Source organism: Vicugna pacos, chromosome 10, assembly GCF_048564905.1.
Source record: "Vicugna pacos chromosome 10, VicPac4, whole genome shotgun sequence".
Lineage (NCBI taxonomy): Eukaryota > Metazoa > Chordata > Mammalia > Artiodactyla > Camelidae > Vicugna > Vicugna pacos.
In genome coordinates this window covers 55,358,901-55,376,539 of record NC_132996.1, presented here as the reverse complement: position 1 = coordinate 55,376,539, position 17,639 = coordinate 55,358,901, and the positions used below count along the sequence as shown (strand labels likewise).

The 17,639-nt window shown below is 40.4% G+C and overlaps 1 protein-coding gene across 14 annotated transcripts in view; it reads left to right on the top strand.

Annotated features, from left to right (window-relative positions):
- Nucleotides 1-14,396, top strand: part of LRRC4C (leucine rich repeat containing 4C) — a 1,285,379-nt gene extending 1,270,983 nt beyond the window's left edge. For 13 of the 14 annotated variants that reach the window (XM_072969820.1, XM_072969821.1, XM_072969819.1 and 10 more), the window contains one exon: nt 12,107-14,396. In XM_072969820.1, the coding sequence (XP_072825921.1) occupies nt 12,149-14,071 (1,923 nt within the window). In that variant the 5' untranslated portion in view covers nt 12,107-12,148 and the 3' untranslated portion in view covers nt 14,072-14,396. Of the gene's footprint in view, nt 1-4,002; nt 4,044-12,106 lie in introns of those variants that run through there. The other variant, XM_072969829.1, reaches the window with a different exon arrangement.
- The last annotated feature ends 3,243 nt before the right edge of the window (nt 14,397-17,639 follow it).

Sequence of the window (17,639 nt, the reverse complement as noted above, 5' to 3'; positions counted from 1 at the left end):
ATCTAATCTTTTGTTTTCAGTCATCCTTCTATATGCTGATTTTTGGTAATCTACTTTTTCACAGTGTTAATTTCTTTATAAGGGATTTTTTGTTTGTTTTTCGGTCGAGGTTGGGAGGGCAAGAAGTTATGATTAAGCATCCTCTTAACCATTTTCACTAAGTTTTCTACCATTTTTATTTTTGGGGTTCACATGTGGATCTTATCAATAGACCTTGATAAAATTAACAGATCACCCTGGCTCCTGACCATGAATTGAATCGTGGACTACTTTCAGTAATGCGATTCAGCAAATATTTCCTGAATGCCTAGACATCATCCGGTTTCTGCCTTTAAGAAGCTCATGACTAAATAGGTTGAATGCATTGCCAAACATTTGCTTTCAAACACAGATGTGATAAATGCTGTAGTCTTGGCATTACAGATACTTGGGGAAGGATGGATGGATTAATCCTGGCCAGTAAAATCCAGGAGGATCTAGTAGAAACGGGCCGTTGTAAAATTGGCTCTGAAGTTGGCTACAATTTTGAAAGAAAAATCAGGGTAGGACATTCCAGGGCATGGGAAAAACAGGAGCAGGGCTCTGAAGAGGAGCAGTAGGGAATGTATTTTTAGACCCAGAAACAGACTGCAGCCTAGACTGCACTTGGAGAACAGTGGGCGATGAGCCTGGGGGAAGCAGCGTGGCTCACATCATGGAGTGGCTCACATGTCACACCAAGGCAGGCGCTTTCAAGAGGGCACATTTGCCCCCCAGGGGACATTTGGTAATATCCAGAGACACTCTAGATTGTCACAAGTGGGGGTGCTACTGGCATCTCATGGGTAGAGGATGTACAAGAGTTAGGCTTCTTCTGTCATCACTGGGGAACTGCTGTTGGGTTGTGGTTTCTGCGACTGTTATTATGGAGTCCTTGTGTGTTGTCACACTAAGTGTGCAAAATGTTACTCTGAAAATCTCCCTTAGGAATAATATAAAAAGAAAAGAACAATTTGGGAGATAAGGAATAGCATGTATTAATCATTTGGTGGATCCTGAATCTGAGAAAAAAAGAAAGACCGAAAAAGCAAAAGGGGAGAAGGGAAGTTCTCATGCATCCGTTAGAGCGCCAGACTTAAAAATATTAGCGCGAAAGAGGACGCAGGCATTGTTACAAACAGGCACATTTCCCATCATTGGAACAGTCTGATTTCATTTCCTGCAGAATGAAATATCAAGCAGTGTATAGATCTTGAGGTTTTAAGATTTTTTCCCCTTGGTTATGCATTTCACTAAACCAACACAGCAAGCAGCTATCGTAAAAATGAAAACATATCCCCGAACACCTCAAACCCCACCCTTTCATTTGAGAAATCAAGTAGTCATCTATATTTCATTTCTTCATAAATAATCAACCTCAAAAAGTGAGTATGATCAAAAGGATTCATAAACAGCCCAAAGCTTCGTACCACGGATGCTTATCTCCTGCATCATGTGAGGCCAAACAAGCAGGGAAGAACAAATTAATTTTATTTTTAGCCTTCCCAAGTGTTCGGTTATATTTCTAGGTCTGCTTTTCTAACATGAAGTAGATTTGGCTTTTTGTTGGCGAGACAAAGTCGGAGCTGCTGCCGCCTACCCCAATCCCTTGCCTAATCCATCTTGTTCCTTTGGATCGTGGCAGAAGAATTAGGAGATGTTTTTCACCCAAGGATTTTCTAATTAATGTTTCCAATGTGTTCTAGAAGCAGGAATGTAATGGTCAAGAGACTCTTCCATTTTAAAGAAGATTTGAAAATGATTTGACTTTCTGCCTGTAAGAATTCTTGTTCTCTGCGCTCGGTGGTCTGAGCTAATGGAGCGACCTGAAAGCTCAAACTTCCCTGGTTCTGAAGGACACGCAGGTGCCATGAGCAGCAAATCATGAAAACAACTTAATGCATCATCTACATTGGAATTTTCAAGGGAATCATGTTATTTTAGGCACATACAGCAGAGGGCATTGTCTGGCCAAACTTAAAACAGGGATGTTATCGACAGTAATACAGAGAAAGAAATAGGGAAGATCTCCCCTGGAAACACACACACACACACACACACACACACACACACACATACACACAAAGCCAAAGAGAGCAAGGAGACAGTGAAATGACCTTTATATTGCTTTATTCTCTCCAGTTTTTCTTTGAACAAAGGACTTCGAGGAAAATAACTAAAAACCAGACAAGCATCATTCCAGAAATTAGTGAAGTTTCTCCTATGTGAGTTGGACTCTACTAGATGCAAAGGAGTGAGGAAATATGACGTTATTTGGGTCCTCAGTGAGTTTATAGCCTTGACTATCTACACACTGCTTTTGTCTGCTTGAACACCCATTCATTGGTTCGTGCACTTAACAAATGTTAGATGAGTATTTCTCTGGGAGAAGATCACTAGGGTTGATAAGATGTTCCTCCAAGGAACTGAACCTTCTGTGCAGATAAGACAGGCTCTAAGAAAATATACATGGACGTATGTGAGAAAAGTATCAAATTACAAGCACAGTGATGAAAAATTTAAGATAGTAACTTAATTGACAATGATGGAGTATCTACTGTAGGCTGGGTGATCAAGAAAGAATTTTCTGAGAAGGTAAAATTTAAACGGAATCTTGAATGACCAGAAAAATCGACCGTCTAAAAATCAAAGGACACGTGTTGCAGGCAGAGGGAACCTTGTGCAAAGGCGTGGAGTATTTGAGGAACAAAGGTAATTCAATATGATTGAAGAGAGAAGGGAAATGAAGAGAAGTTGAGGATAGGGGAGGTTAGGCAAATATCAGATAATCATGTGTTGGTGGCCAAAACAATTTACATTTTGTTCCAAAAGGGTATGAAGCTAATAGAAGCATTTTCAATTGAAGAATGACATGAATATATTTATGGTTTTAAACTTCACTCTAAATGTCGAATGAAGAATTAATTGTGGTAAAGCCATGGCAAAAGGCGAGAACTGCTAAGAGGGTATTTCAGTGGTCCGGGTGAGAAGCGAAGATGATTGTGTCCAGAGAAGGACAATGAGGAAAAGTAGACAAATCCAGTTATATTTTAATAGTAAAGTCAGAAGTCAGATGAACAGGGTTGTGCGGAATGTAAACAGAGAAAAGGAAAAGGCAAGGTGGAATCTTACATTTTTGCCTTGAGCAGTTGGATGTGTGGTAATGGCATTTTTGAAGGGGCAGGGACAGGTTCGGGAATTTTCTTTCAGTATATGCTACACCATTTAATTAATGTCATTCTCTCAATGTCTATAAATGTTATCGTCACTCCCCCTTAGGGAAGGTGCAGCTCAGAGGAGGCCAGTTTACCAAAGACTGAAGAGTAATAAATACTTACCCAAGCCTCTAACCCATCTCATTTTCACTCTAAATCTGGTTTTTGTCCCACTAGGTTTAGCTAATATAGATAGGGTGTCTTTCTATGCTTTCAACGTTGTTTCAAGTTGGAAAGCGCAGTATATGTCATCAAGGAACCAAAAACAAGTATGTGTTTAGTAGTCCTTCGTGTATAATTCACAGTGTGGACATGCGTAGCACCAGAGATCAAAGATGGGCATCTTTCCTTATTCGTGTACCAGAGTTTCCAAAGTGATACCCTGCCCCCTCTGTGTGACCTGGTATTTTTTCACGTGACCACATACAGAAGCTAATTTTGCCTTTATTGGTGTTTCATGCTCTACAGGATTTCAACTAGGGCTGATTAATTGGAAGCTACACATCTCAATAGTTAGGTAATCAGATTGAAGATCGGTTCCTTGCAGTTCTAAAGTAACAAAGGGATGTTGATTACTGAAGTCATCTGACTTTTCCATCAACAACTCGTCACTCCCATTTCTTTTATGTACAAGGACAGAGCCTTCCTAAAGTAATGCTGTCACCAATGCCCTTTCCTGTTCAAGAGCCTGGAGTCTCTCCTGAAGTTTCTTTCACAAAGCAAATCCAAACTCTCCTCCCAGCCATGCAGTACGCCTCATCTGTGCCAGCTTCACCATCTAAATGCTACAATATAAGCCTTCTGCTTCTAGTAAGTCAGTTTTCTTTTATTTCACACCCCTACTCCTCTGCTTTTCCGAGGCATCTCTTACCTCCTCCACCACCACCCTGCCTCAGTGCAAGTCTATATCCCCTTAAGGACCTACAGAAAATCCCAAATCCTCTTCTTAAAACTTTCTCTGATTATCTATGACTTCTGAAAACATTTTGTGGCATTTAAATATTGAATAGATTGATTTACATGAATACCTAGATGCATATATGCACGCATTTTATTCTTTAGTATTATCTATGCATTTGTATTATAGCACCAACAAGACTGTAAAGTTCTAGAAATCATGGTCACCTTTGCTCTTTTGTATCCCTTATTATACTTTCCAGAACTTAGCAACATGTTGGCCACATAGCTTGTTTTGTTTTGTTTTGTTTCTTGCTTTTCTTTTTTTAATACATAGTTCTCTCCACTCAATGCTTTTTTTTTTCTTTCTTAAATCTAATGATATTGCAATCCTGTCACCTCTAAACACTAAACATGGATTCTTTTACTATAAAGTCGGGTAAATCTTCTAGAAAAAATGAAAACACGGACCCAGGTTTTTTGTTTTTCCTTTATATCTCAATTTTTAAAAATCCCAACATTTTGTAGGAACGTTGCGAGATCAGTGTGTGTGTGGTCAGAGAGCCTCCTGTTAACTTGACAGGTTGAGTGCCTGGGTCACAGCGCATTTAACTGTTGTATCATTTCCATTACTTTTGCCTTGAGGGTCAGCCCTGGGCATATTTACAAAATTTTTCTTTCTCTGAAAAATCTGCAGAGCCACATATTCCTGCATAAGGAGTTGGAAAGCTCAACAGATTTGCAAAATTGGGTTTCAAGTGGAGGGAGAGAAAAAAAAAAGAACTCTATTGAAATATTTGTAAGATAAATTTGATTGAGAAGGGAGGGTGAGCTAGCTTTGATAATAGTGTTATTCAATTTGTTGTTTTTTTCCTTTTCCTGTGTGAGCTAGCACTCTTTAAAATTTAAAGAGCTATCCAGAGGAATGATTACAATAGAAAGACTTCTTAGCGAGGTGGGGATAAGCCTCACCTCCTTTCTTATAAGCACCTCGTGTTGCCTCAGCTTGCTTTGTTCACCTTGGTAGGTCTCTAATATGGTAGGAAGACTAATATGAAAATATCAGAGTAGGTTTGGCTGTAAGTAAACAGAAGAATAATGAACTCTTTATACTGTAAGGAATTGACCACTTTACATAATAATAAAATACAGAGGAAAAGCCATTTCAGGAGTCATTAATTGAGCTGCTTATCACAATATTGAGAATGCAGATTTTCCCCCTCTTCACATTTTTTCCTTCCTAAGCATATCAGCTTTGTCCTCAGGCTGCCTCGCCACAAGATGGCTGCAGCAACTCCAGGCATCAAACGCCCAACATTATCCAGAAAAAGAATAAAGAATGACTCCTTCCCCGTGTTTTTCTTCATATTAGTGGGAGAACAAAAAATTCCCAGCAGCCCCTCAGCTGAAGTCTCCTCGCATCTCATTGACCAAACTGTGTCACATGTCCAGACCTAACCAATCTCTGGCAATAGGCGTGGTGCAGCCAATGTTTGCTTAGACAAGAATTTAGCAAATTGTACTCCAAAGGTTAGCCCACCATCTGTTTTTGTGTGCCCTGGAAGCTCAGATTCTTTTGGAAGTTTTAAATAGTTGAAAAAAAATTTAAGAATATTTTGAGACATATGAAAATTACATAAATTCAAATTTCAGTGCCCATAAATGGTTTAACTGGAACATAGCCATGCGCTTTTATTTACCTCTTATCTAGAGCAACTTTCAAGCTACAGTGGCGACGTAGAGTAGTTGCAACAGGAGACCATCTGGCTGTAAAGCCTAAACTATTTACTCTCTGGCCCTTTACAGAAAAAGTTTGCCTAGTCCTAACGTAAGCCAAATTCTATTCATCCATTAATACTGAGTCAGCCTTTCCCAAAGCAGATGATATAGTTTTGTGATTTGGGGGAGAGAGAGAGATGAGAGGGACTTTTTCTGAACAAAATTTTCTAGGGAAAGAGTAAGGATGTTAAGTAGGGAACAAATAAATAAATATATGTATGTATTATCTATATCCATATATATATATAGCGAGAGAGGCTGCAGGAGAAAGAGAAAAAGAGATTGAAGTTCAAGTATATTTTAAGTGAATAACCCATCTTTGGTTTTATTTTAAAAAAAATGATTATGAAGAATGTAACCAGCGCAATCTGTTGTTGAGACCGAACCGAGCTTTTTGCTTACTAAGGGAAGGCCCCATCCCGCAGAAGTCCAGGAGCGTCGCTGTGTGGAGTGGTGAAGATTAAGCCAGAATGTATTGAGAACTGGAAGTCTGATTTTTAGGGGGATTTTTCAAGGTGGGAACTTGATTAGGACCCTGTAAAAATTATGATACAGCAATCCAGGGTTGCCACGTGAGGCAGAAGAGTGGAGAAGAAGCTTAGGGGAGACTGCCATGAATGCTTTCCAGGAAAGAGCTGATGGGTCTTTGGGCAAGTTATCGTAAGGACAATGGACCTATTTGCTTCGGCAGGAGAGCCCAGAAGAAGATAGAGACGCTAATAAAGACAATGGAAGGGCAGAGTCACGCTGCCGTTGGTCGTAAGGTATGGTCTGAGGTCTCAGTGTCCATTCCGAGTGTGGGGATAATGGCGTTGCTTCTCAATGTTTAGGGAGGTTTGTTGCAGATCCATATGAGTATGAGTGTGTGGTCTGTTGAGATGGGAGGAGTGACTGCGGTTAACTAAATTTATCTTTTTCCCACCTCACTTGCAAACTAGTTCCAATGTCCTGACATACTGTATGCTGACTTAGCAATGATCCTGTACTAAATACAGCATCCCCACCAGCTACTCTGCCTCATGCAGTTTCCTCTGCGTCCCTTGGAGCACTGACGCATGGGTAAGGCAAGAGGCAAGGTCTGTCGACAAAGTCAGGCTATCCTCTGGGACAAGGCTAAAAGTATTATGGTTTAATTCAAAACCCACACAGATCCATTTGTAAATAAAGGCTGTGAGATGACATCGTAATGGATAGTGCATACCTTTAAATTGATTTCCTTTTGATGTGATAAAAACATCTTCTGAAGGAGATGTTGAAACGTGGCTTTTGCTGTAAAGTAACATAATTTAGATTTTAAAATAGAAAACCTTTTGTTGGCAGTAGTTTATTTGATTCAGTGCATGTACCAAGCTTTATTTGCTGCAGGTTATAAATTAGCTTTGAACCAGCTATAATTCATAAATCATTACTTACGACTGATTTATAGGAAATCTTATTAATTGCACCAGCAAAAAGACCTTGAAGTAAGCAAGAAGTAGATGATAAAATAACCTGGGGACTGAAAAATGGGAGGCACGCATACTGTACAATTAAGAGCAATGTATATACTATTTGTGTATGTTTGACTGATAGTATGTTTCTGATCACTTCAGTAAATCCTTACCACAACTTTGAATAATAGAGGTTATTGTTATTCCTGTCTATCAGAGGAAGAAGCTGAGTGTCCATTCACTTTATTTTTAATATGTATTAACTATTTATTATAAATTACTATTAGCCAGTGACTGTCTACATTATGTGACAGTGCTAACAAAACCCTTTTTGAGTAGGCAACAATGTTGTTTCCCTTGTACAGACGGAGAAGGTGAGTCACAGAGAGGTGAAGTCACTTTCCCAACTGCAGGGTCATGGAGACTCAAGCAGGCGTATAACTTCCAGAAGTCTTCATCACAGCCTTCTCTCTTGACCACTGGACACGGCTGCCTTTGTTGTTTCCTATTTTAAAGGGAAAACAATAGCAAATGGCAGAGTAAGTGTTACCCCAGAAGGAAAGGAAAAAGACCTCAGTTCTTGTCATCCTCAAAAGATAAGATTACAGATGGGAGACGGACAGTGTTGTGTCGTGAAAGATTTTAAAGGATTCATTTAGGAAAAGAAAGTCCATCTCCAAGAAGGGGAGGTGGGCTGATCCAAGGGGGAAAGCAGGGGTCTTTGTCTCCCCTTTCTCTTACACCCACACTCAGAGGTGGTCTCTTGATTGATTGACAGCTCTTGCCCCTGGAATGCTTAGTCATGTTCGGCCCCTTTGTGCATGTCCTTATCTACGGTGTACACAGAAAAAGACATCCCTCCCCCTGGTGGGGGGCGGGGGGAGGCTAAACTGCAATGTTAATTATATTACAATGAGCACTGGGGCCTGTCCAGTCAAGTCCTTCTTGCTACCCAGCAGTGGTGGCTGTTGGATTTTAACCAGTATTTTGCTGACACTCATTTAGAAGAGGTACACCCCCTTTATGCTGGAGGCAGGCATACGACCATCTTCCAGATCATCCTCCCTCTCCACCTATCTGCCCAGTGCCCCCCTTTATCTAACTACCTAACATAAGGACTTAGCTCTTTCACATTTGTGCTATTTCCAGTCAACCAGTTATTTTGACCTGTGCTGCCAGAGACCCGAGGGTTCCAGAGAGAGTCATGGGGTGGGAAGTGGGAGGAGGAATGATGGAGCAGGGCCCTAGGACCCCAACTCTAAAAAAAATGGGTCAGTTACTGCATTAAGATTTTATGTGCCATTATTTTTTCTTTTTCCTTTTTCTTTCTTAAATTAAAAAAAAATGTGTTTTGGGGAGAGGGGAGTATATAAACAAAAAAACACTAAATCACATGAATGAAAAATTTTCAGTGATCATGATCACTGACAATTTAAATAGTATTCTACCTAAAATGGAAATATCCAAGGGTTTTTAAAGTCATGTTTAAATTCACAATGAAAGATAACTCCTAACTCAGGAGAAGCCTCCCAACCACATTGTTGTGGTCTGAATGATTGCAGTGGCTTCTGGGACAGAGGGGCTGTCCTATTTGCCTGGAATCTAGCCCTGGGATGATGAGGGCAGAGGGATAGTGGCCCAAGAGTAGGAGCCCCTGAGAACCTGATACCGACAGTGGTTGGGATACAGGCTTCAGACTGATTAATTTGAATATGGAAGGCCTGCCTGTGGGCCAGTCCTTTACTGTCTCCAGGAATCCCCAGGATCAGGAAGCAAAATATCAGAAAGTACAGAAAATAAAAAGCATGATTAATGCATTTTACGCATCACTACACACATGCAAAGTGTTGGAATTAGGTATTAACTGTTTCGCACATTTTCAACAGTCTTTTTATTTAGTTCCTACAACATGCCAGGTACCGTGTTGTCAGTAGGCTAAAAAGAGACCCTGAGACATGGCCTCAGTCCTCAGGAAGCTCACAGCTGGTGCCGGAAACAGAGCCAGGGACAGCCGTGTTACTGGATGGTGTGCAAGTCAGCCCAGAGCTGCTAAAGCCCTGGGGAAGGAAGCAAACTGGTTTGCCGCCAAAGGAAAAGTAACAACTTAGAAGGTACTGGTGAAGTTTCTTTGCTGCCATAGGGAAGGAGACAAAAACCAGCGTCTGAAGCCAGAAAGCAATCAATGGCTTTAAACCTCATCTTCTTGAGACTCAAGTCCCTTTCTGCTGTTCTGTGACTGTGGGGATACGTTAAGGGTTGCCGATGGCAGATACTTTTTCCTAGTAAAGCATCTTCTTCTATTATTGGAAAAGAGCCTCTTCTCCGTCTTGTGTACCCTATGAAAATGTGATTGTTCACAAATGCTAATTTGCATTGAGAACCTCACTACAGGTAACAGGGTTACGTCCTAAAGAGGAGACAGCCCTTCGCTCCTCAAGACCGTGGAGGGTGGGCATGGAAGTGATGGCCAAGAGCCTCCCCATGTCTCTGGCATTGATTTCTCTCCAAAGCTCACTTGGAGCAACTGGAAGATCTTCCTCATTTGTCTCCTTGCTGCTGGTTTTTTCCAAAGCTTTTCTACCTCCCGTATTGGTCTAACATGACCATTCTTAAAAACAAAGCTGATGGCAGCATTTCTTTCTATAAACAAAATGTGTCATCTACAGAATAAAATGAGAGCTCTTAAGTTTGACATACGCATCTCTCCAGTCTGGACCCGATCTCTTCCCAGCTTCTTTCTCATTCTTTTCCCTAGGCCTTCCGTTCTCCTGCCACGGGGAACTTTTTATGATTCCTTGGTGTTACGAGCATCCTTCATGTGTTCATGACTTGTCTCAGGCTGGTCCCTCCACTCTTCTTTCCTTTCTTTACCGACTTCATCTACAAAATCTACATCAGACGACCCTCCTCTTTGAAAATCCCTGACTTGCCAGCATAGATTGGGTGGCTCTGACTTCAGGACCCTTGTGCCAGTGTGGTTTGGTCTCATAGCAATTATTGCTCTTCATCTATTTGCCCATCTGTCTCACCTTTTGAATTTTAATTCCCCCAAGGATGAGCATTATACTCTTTTACCTTTGTATGTCCAGTACTTAGCAAAATGTCTGGCTAAGGGAAACAACAAAACAATAATAGTAAGAATAATACTACTTATTATCTAACATTGTTGAGTTCTTTGCATAAGGAAGGCATTTTTCTAAGCTCTTTATGAATGGTAACTAATTTTATTCTCATATCAACACTAAAGGTTATGTAATATTCTCATTCCCATTTTGTAAGTGAGACAGGATAAGTAACCTGCCCAAGGTGACACATATAAATGCTAAATTATTGCCATAGTGACTTTTTGAATTGGAAATGGTGACCCTCTACCTTTTTTAAAAGTTTCTAAGAGATTCATCGAAGAGGCACTGTTTACTGAGATGAGAAGTTTGGGCGAAGTCATTACACAGGCGCTCAATCCACGAATCCATGATGAACCAGTTGCGTGGTGCATATATTGGGTGATACAAGCTTCTTTGGCATTCCCTTTGTGCTGGAAGAGATGCAGAAAATGAGCTGTTTCATTCCCCTTCCCACATATCTACTCAGAATCACTAAGAGTAGGCGCATGATACATACAATAATCCTCTTACACTAAGATTCTTTTTTGTAAATAAACATTGTGTTTCATGGAACATGATTTAATTTGTGGTATGTCTGCCTATAGGTAGCAATTGACTATGTTATCATGAGTTTTTGTACAGAAGAATCTCTAGAAATTTATGTATATTTGTGCATGTCACTATTTTGGCATATTTTCACAGGTACCCTATGTTAAGTTGCCAGTGTTTACAGCTGAGTTTGCCCCCAGAGGGAAGGCATTTTAACAAAATTAATTGTGAGAAATATTTTGCTTTTGCCGTCATTCTTGCAGAAGCTTTTTCATGGAGTGTTTGAGATCAGATGTCCTGAACCAATAAGATGAACGTCTGAGCCCTGGCTCTGTACTTACTAGCCATGTGACTTCATGCATGTTTCTTCTCCTATGATTGAATTTCTTTATCTTGAAAATGGAGGCTCTAACAGTTCCTTCCTCAGAGGACTGCTGTACAGATAAGAAAGGGGGAGAGTATGCAGCCTGTGCATTTGCAAAGGACCCCAGATTCAGACGGGCCCATGCTTGGCTTAATGCTCTGTTGTAACTGATTTGAAATTCTCAATGATTTTTAACAAGGCACCCCATATTCCCATTTTGCACTGAGCCCTGCAATTTTGTCACCATTCTTGGATGGGATTGTTTGTGAAGTCTAGCCTCTGGTGCCTAGCACAAGACTAACTCTCAGTAAAAATGTCAGGTACTCATCATTTTGCAAGAGAGTTTTTTGTTTATTGGATATAGCCCCCAAATTTTATCCTCTGAACTTTTTCAGTCTGGTCTGGACATTGAAACCGATGGTGGGGGGCATCTCAGATGTCCCCATGCATTCAGGTCACATGTGGTTGGGAAACAGCACAGTGAGGCCCTCTACCTCATTCTTCCATTTCTCCATGATTGCACACCTGATGGAACATGGGCTGTGGATGGCTGCAGACTCAAAGTACAAAAACACTTCTCTATAAACAGGAGCCACATTGCTCAATAAAATACGTTAGATTTGTTGTTTTCTTAGTCTGAGAAATGATGGCTTTAGCTGATCCACTCTCTCACTGACAGTGACTCCAGAAAGACACGTGCAGAGATCTAATACTCTTTTTCTTTTTTTTTTCACTCTTACTGTATTGCAGACTATTTGAACTCCAGAAGGACCAACACCAGATAAATTATGAATGTTGAACAAGATGACCTTACATCCACAGCAGATAATGATAGGTCCTAGGTTTAACAGGGCCTTATTTGACCCCCTGCTTGTGGTGCTGCTGGCTCTTCAACTTCTTGTGGTGGCCGGTCTGGTGCGGGCTCAAACCTGCCCTTCAGTCTGCTCCTGCAGCAACCAGTTCAGCAAAGTGATTTGCGTCCGGAAAAACCTACGTGAGGTTCCAGATGGCATCTCCACCAACACTCGGCTGCTGAACCTCCATGAGAACCAAATCCAGATCATCAAAGTGAACAGCTTCAAACATTTGAGGCACCTGGAAATCCTACAGTTGAGTAGGAATCACATTAGAACCATTGAAATTGGGGCCTTCAATGGTCTGGCAAACCTCAACACGCTGGAACTCTTTGACAATCGTCTTACCACCATCCCGAATGGAGCTTTTGTTTATCTGTCTAAACTGAAGGAGCTCTGGCTGCGAAACAACCCCATTGAAAGCATCCCTTCTTATGCTTTTAACAGAATTCCTTCTTTGCGCCGACTAGACTTAGGGGAACTGAAAAGGCTTTCGTACATCTCAGAAGGTGCCTTTGAAGGTCTGTCCAACTTGCGGTATTTGAACCTTGCCATGTGCAACCTCCGAGAAATCCCTAACCTCACGCCACTCATAAAACTAGATGAGTTGGATCTTTCTGGGAATCATCTGTCTGCCATCAGGCCTGGCTCTTTCCAGGGGTTGATGCACCTTCAAAAACTGTGGATGATCCAGTCCCAGATTCAAGTGATTGAACGGAATGCCTTTGATAACCTTCAGTCACTGGTGGAGATCAACCTGGCACACAACAATCTAACATTACTGCCTCATGACCTCTTCACACCCTTGCATCATCTAGAGCGGATACACTTACATCACAACCCCTGGAACTGTAACTGTGACATCCTGTGGCTCAGCTGGTGGATAAAAGACATGGCCCCCTCCAACACCGCTTGTTGTGCCCGGTGTAACACTCCTCCCAGTCTGAAAGGGAGGTACATTGGGGAGCTTGACCAGAATTATTTCACATGCTACGCTCCTGTGATTGTGGAGCCGCCAGCAGACCTCAATGTCACCGAAGGCATGGCAGCTGAGCTGAAATGTCGGGCCTCCACGTCCCTGACCTCCGTATCTTGGATTACTCCAAATGGAACAGTCATGACGCATGGGGCGTACAAAGTGCGGATAGCCGTGCTCAGTGATGGCACGTTAAACTTCACGAATGTAACCGTGCAAGATACAGGCATGTACACCTGTATGGTGAGTAATTCTGTTGGGAATGCCACCGCTTCAGCCACCTTGAATGTTACTGCAGCAACCACCACCCCCTTCTCTTACTTTTCAACCGTCACTGTAGAGACCATGGAACCTTCTCAGGATGAGGCGCGGACCACAGATACTAACGTGGGTCCCACTCCAGTGATTGACTGGGAGACCACCAACGTGACCACCTCTCTCACGCCACAGAGCACAAGGTCCACGGAGAAAACATTCACCATCCCCGTGACTGACATGAACAGCGGGATCCCAGGAATTGACGAGGTTATGAAGACTACCAAAATCATCATTGGCTGTTTTGTGGCCATCACACTCATGGCTGCAGTGATGCTGGTCATTTTCTACAAGATGAGGAAGCAGCACCACCGGCAGAACCATCACGCCCCGACAAGGACTGTGGAAATCATCAATGTGGATGATGAGATTACAGGAGACACACCCATGGAAAGCCACCTGCCCATGCCTGCCATTGAGCATGAGCACCTCAATCACTATAACTCCTACAAATCTCCCTTCAACCACACAACAACAGTTAACACAATAAATTCAATACACAGTTCAGTGCATGAACCGTTATTGATCCGAATGAACTCTAAAGACAATGTACAAGAGACTCAAATCTAAAACATTTACAGTTACAGGAAAAAAAAATCAGAAAAAAAAGAGACAGTTTATTAAAAAATGACACAAATGACTGGGCTAAATCTACTGTTTCAAAAAAAGTGTCTTTACAAAAAAAAAACAAAAAAGAAAAGAAATTTATTTATTAAAAATTCTATTGTGATCTAAAGCAGACAAAATGATGTGTATTCCTCAGAACCTGTTTTTGCTGCACTTACTTACTGTTTTCCCACATCTCATCCCTGCCTTCCCCGACTGCCATATTTTTCATAGGAGATCTCAATTCCCTAAAGAACTGGTCTAGGAAATTTTGTAAGAATTCTGTTACACTTTGAGATTTTTATGGTGAATTCTAGTGGTGAGATCCAGTCGATTTGTCTTTCTTTTTTTTTTTCTCTTTTCTTTTCTCCCTCTCATGCCCTTATGAAGTAGTCCAATGGGGAATGCAATATTAGAAATAGATTTTTAAGAGAGAGCAAGGAAAAACTGCAAAATCTTATATTTTTCATGTAATGACCTGTTCTGTATTTATGAGGAGGACCACTGAATGGAAAAGAAAAGGAAAAAAAAATAAGCAAACAACAGATTAATTTACATATGAGCATCTATAAAACCCATGATCTTTTCAACAAATCTAGAACCAGAATTTGTAGTTCAAAAGCTAAACATAAGATTATAAATAAAATATTGTTGGTTTTTCTGTACCTGGACACAGCTCATTTGTAGTCTGGCTCAAATGTGAGGAACTTGAAGGTAATGAGATTTCTTACTTTCTAAGATGATATTACAATATTCTTCAGTCACAGCACCAGTCTCTACAGGGTCCTGTTCCATTAGTTGACTTGACTTTTCAATCTATTTTCAAAGATGCTCTAGTGTTCTTTTCCTTCTCATTAGGGTCACCCTTTGTAGAATGCTCAGATTAAAAAATAATGATTTTGTAAAGTAAATTCCACTTGAAAGGAAGTTTCAGTATAACTTATTCTCTGTCTCCTAAATAAAATTCTGCTGACTAGATGAGGTACAACCACGGGATGCAAAGGTATTCTAAATTATCCAAGTGGAAAAATCGTTTTTGGTGCTGAGTGTTAGCAAATTCAGTTCAAATCAACAGTAATCATTAAAGACCTCTGATGTTTTAAACACTGATTTAAGTGTTAGGGACACACAGTTGGCAAGACCTGGTTCCTGCATTTGAATCACTGATGATCTACATGGTATATGATTAAAGAAATGTCAGTTAACTACTAGGGGCCAGCTCTGAGTTTACTGTTAGGTGGAAGTTTGAAAACCGGGACCCTTGAGTTTCAAATTATCAGGTGATTATTACCCAAACCTCCTTGATCCTGGTTTCTCCCATCCTCCAGGAAGAGCTGATTCTCTCCTACCAAATGCAGAGTGTACAGTTGTAAAGAAGTATGAGTATGAATTTACTATGGCAGATGGGTGCCTACCAAGAGATAGCCAGCCTAATACAGTGGTAATTCACCAACATTTCTTCAAGGAACTGGAGAGATTTTTGGTATGAGAACATGCAGTAGCTTCCAAGTAAAAAAAAAGAACTTTCTGGTAACTGGTGCCTCAGCATTCTCCTGATATTTTAATATAGTATGTGTCTGACTTCTCTCTTTATCTGTGTGACGCATAGTGAAAATATATACCTCTTATTACTGGTCCTTGACACCTGCCACCTCATTGGTGAGACAAGAGTTGGCCAAATTAGAGAACCCTCCAGCTCCTAATGAATGAGCAGCTTGGATACGCACACAACTCCACAGGCTTGGACCTCACACCCAGGTTTTGTGATCTCCAGGTGTGAAAAACCAGTTGTCACTAGCAAAATAGGTCAGAGATGTGGGAGAAAGAGGGAGCAAATGAACGAGACCACACAAGGATCTTGCCTCTTTTTTTCTGATCACCAAGTCTTTTATGGTTTTCTTCACCCTCATTTCCTACCTCCCTGTGTTAGAAACACAATTCACATTTGCTTTCACTGTGAGGAAGACTCAAGAAGAAGGAAAACACATGTTGGCTGTCATTGGTCAAGCTATTCAGTATTTAATGTATCTAATATATTTCTAAGCTACAGATCAGGTTAGAAACCAACCAATCAAACCAAAAAAAAAAAACCATTCACCAAGGAATATCACGTGCTAATACAAAGAAAAGTGGTATAAATCAAGAAGGAAAAGAAGTCTGCCTTCTATACTTGGTTCGTCTTCAATGAGCTCTGCCTTTGCTAACTGTAAACCTTCTTTCATTTGAGCTTATATTTCTCGAGGAGTTAGTCCCAACACCACATTCCCCTTAACTGTGAGGGGTGGCTGAGCAGTTAGACAAATTCTACTAAAGAGAACGAAAGGTGAACTTAAACTAAACATTTAAGTAAGAAAGTCAAGCATACAATTCAGTCTCATGAGAGATTATAGTTGTCCTAATGAATACATTCCAAAAAAAATTAACTATGCATATACTGATGAAAGATTGGTTAAGCCAAATTTGACTTTTACAGTAAATTTAGAAATACTTTTGACAGAAGGTCCTCACTGCAGGTTTGGGGGTTGAAGGTTAGAGTCCTATACGTGTGTATTTAAAGACATGAAAATGAATTCTACACTTTCATGATCAGCAGTATCTGTATTTGCTCTGCAGCATGTATTTGGCTTTGTGTGACTCCGTACAGTAGCCACACTGATGTGTTCAAGACCATCACACAAGCGGACTTCCATGGTTCAGCAGAGAGCCCATGTGACTCTTTAAACATCTGGTATACCCTTGTAACAGAACACAATTGTATGTCTTTGCTTTCTTAATTCTATCCAAAGGCAACCACATGGCAGTATTCTTAAATACTCATGTGCATCAAAAATATGCCATTACAATTAACCAAGTTAAAGTAACCAAATGATGATTTTAGTATATATATTTATTTTTCTTACTAAAGATACGCAGTTTACTTTGGGAAAACATCAAGAGTGCTTTTAAAAGGAAGCTTCTCCAACATTTTTTTTATTTTCTTATTCAGGAATCTTACTCTTTTATACCAGGCTATCACCTCGATCTCCTAAACTCATTTTGAATGTGTCTAAATACATTTGTGGTGGCAAAATAGTAGAAGAATTTGGTATAATTCACACACATGGTCCCTGATGGAGCTTTAATTGTTTTACCTCATATTCTGAATATTCTGGAATCAAATATCATCTTTTCCAAAGATTGAAATAGATCATTGGAATGTTGGATTATTGGTCAATTATTGGAACATTGATCAATTCTATTTTTGATGAAGAAAATATTGCTAGTCCAGAATTGCTCTTAGGCCTTACAATCAAAGAGTTAAAAATCAGGATATTATTTGAGATTATTGAAATAATATTTGCATACTATGAAATGCTGAATGTAGATCTGTTGGACAATGACAGTGAAAGGGTTATTTACAAAAGGAAGAAGACATTTCTAGAACAGAATTTACTAAAACATGAAAAAAATATTAAGTGGATGGCCCCAAGGTATTCAACATTTCCAAGGTAAATATTGATCAAGGCAAAAAAAAAAAAATCCCTGCTTATCT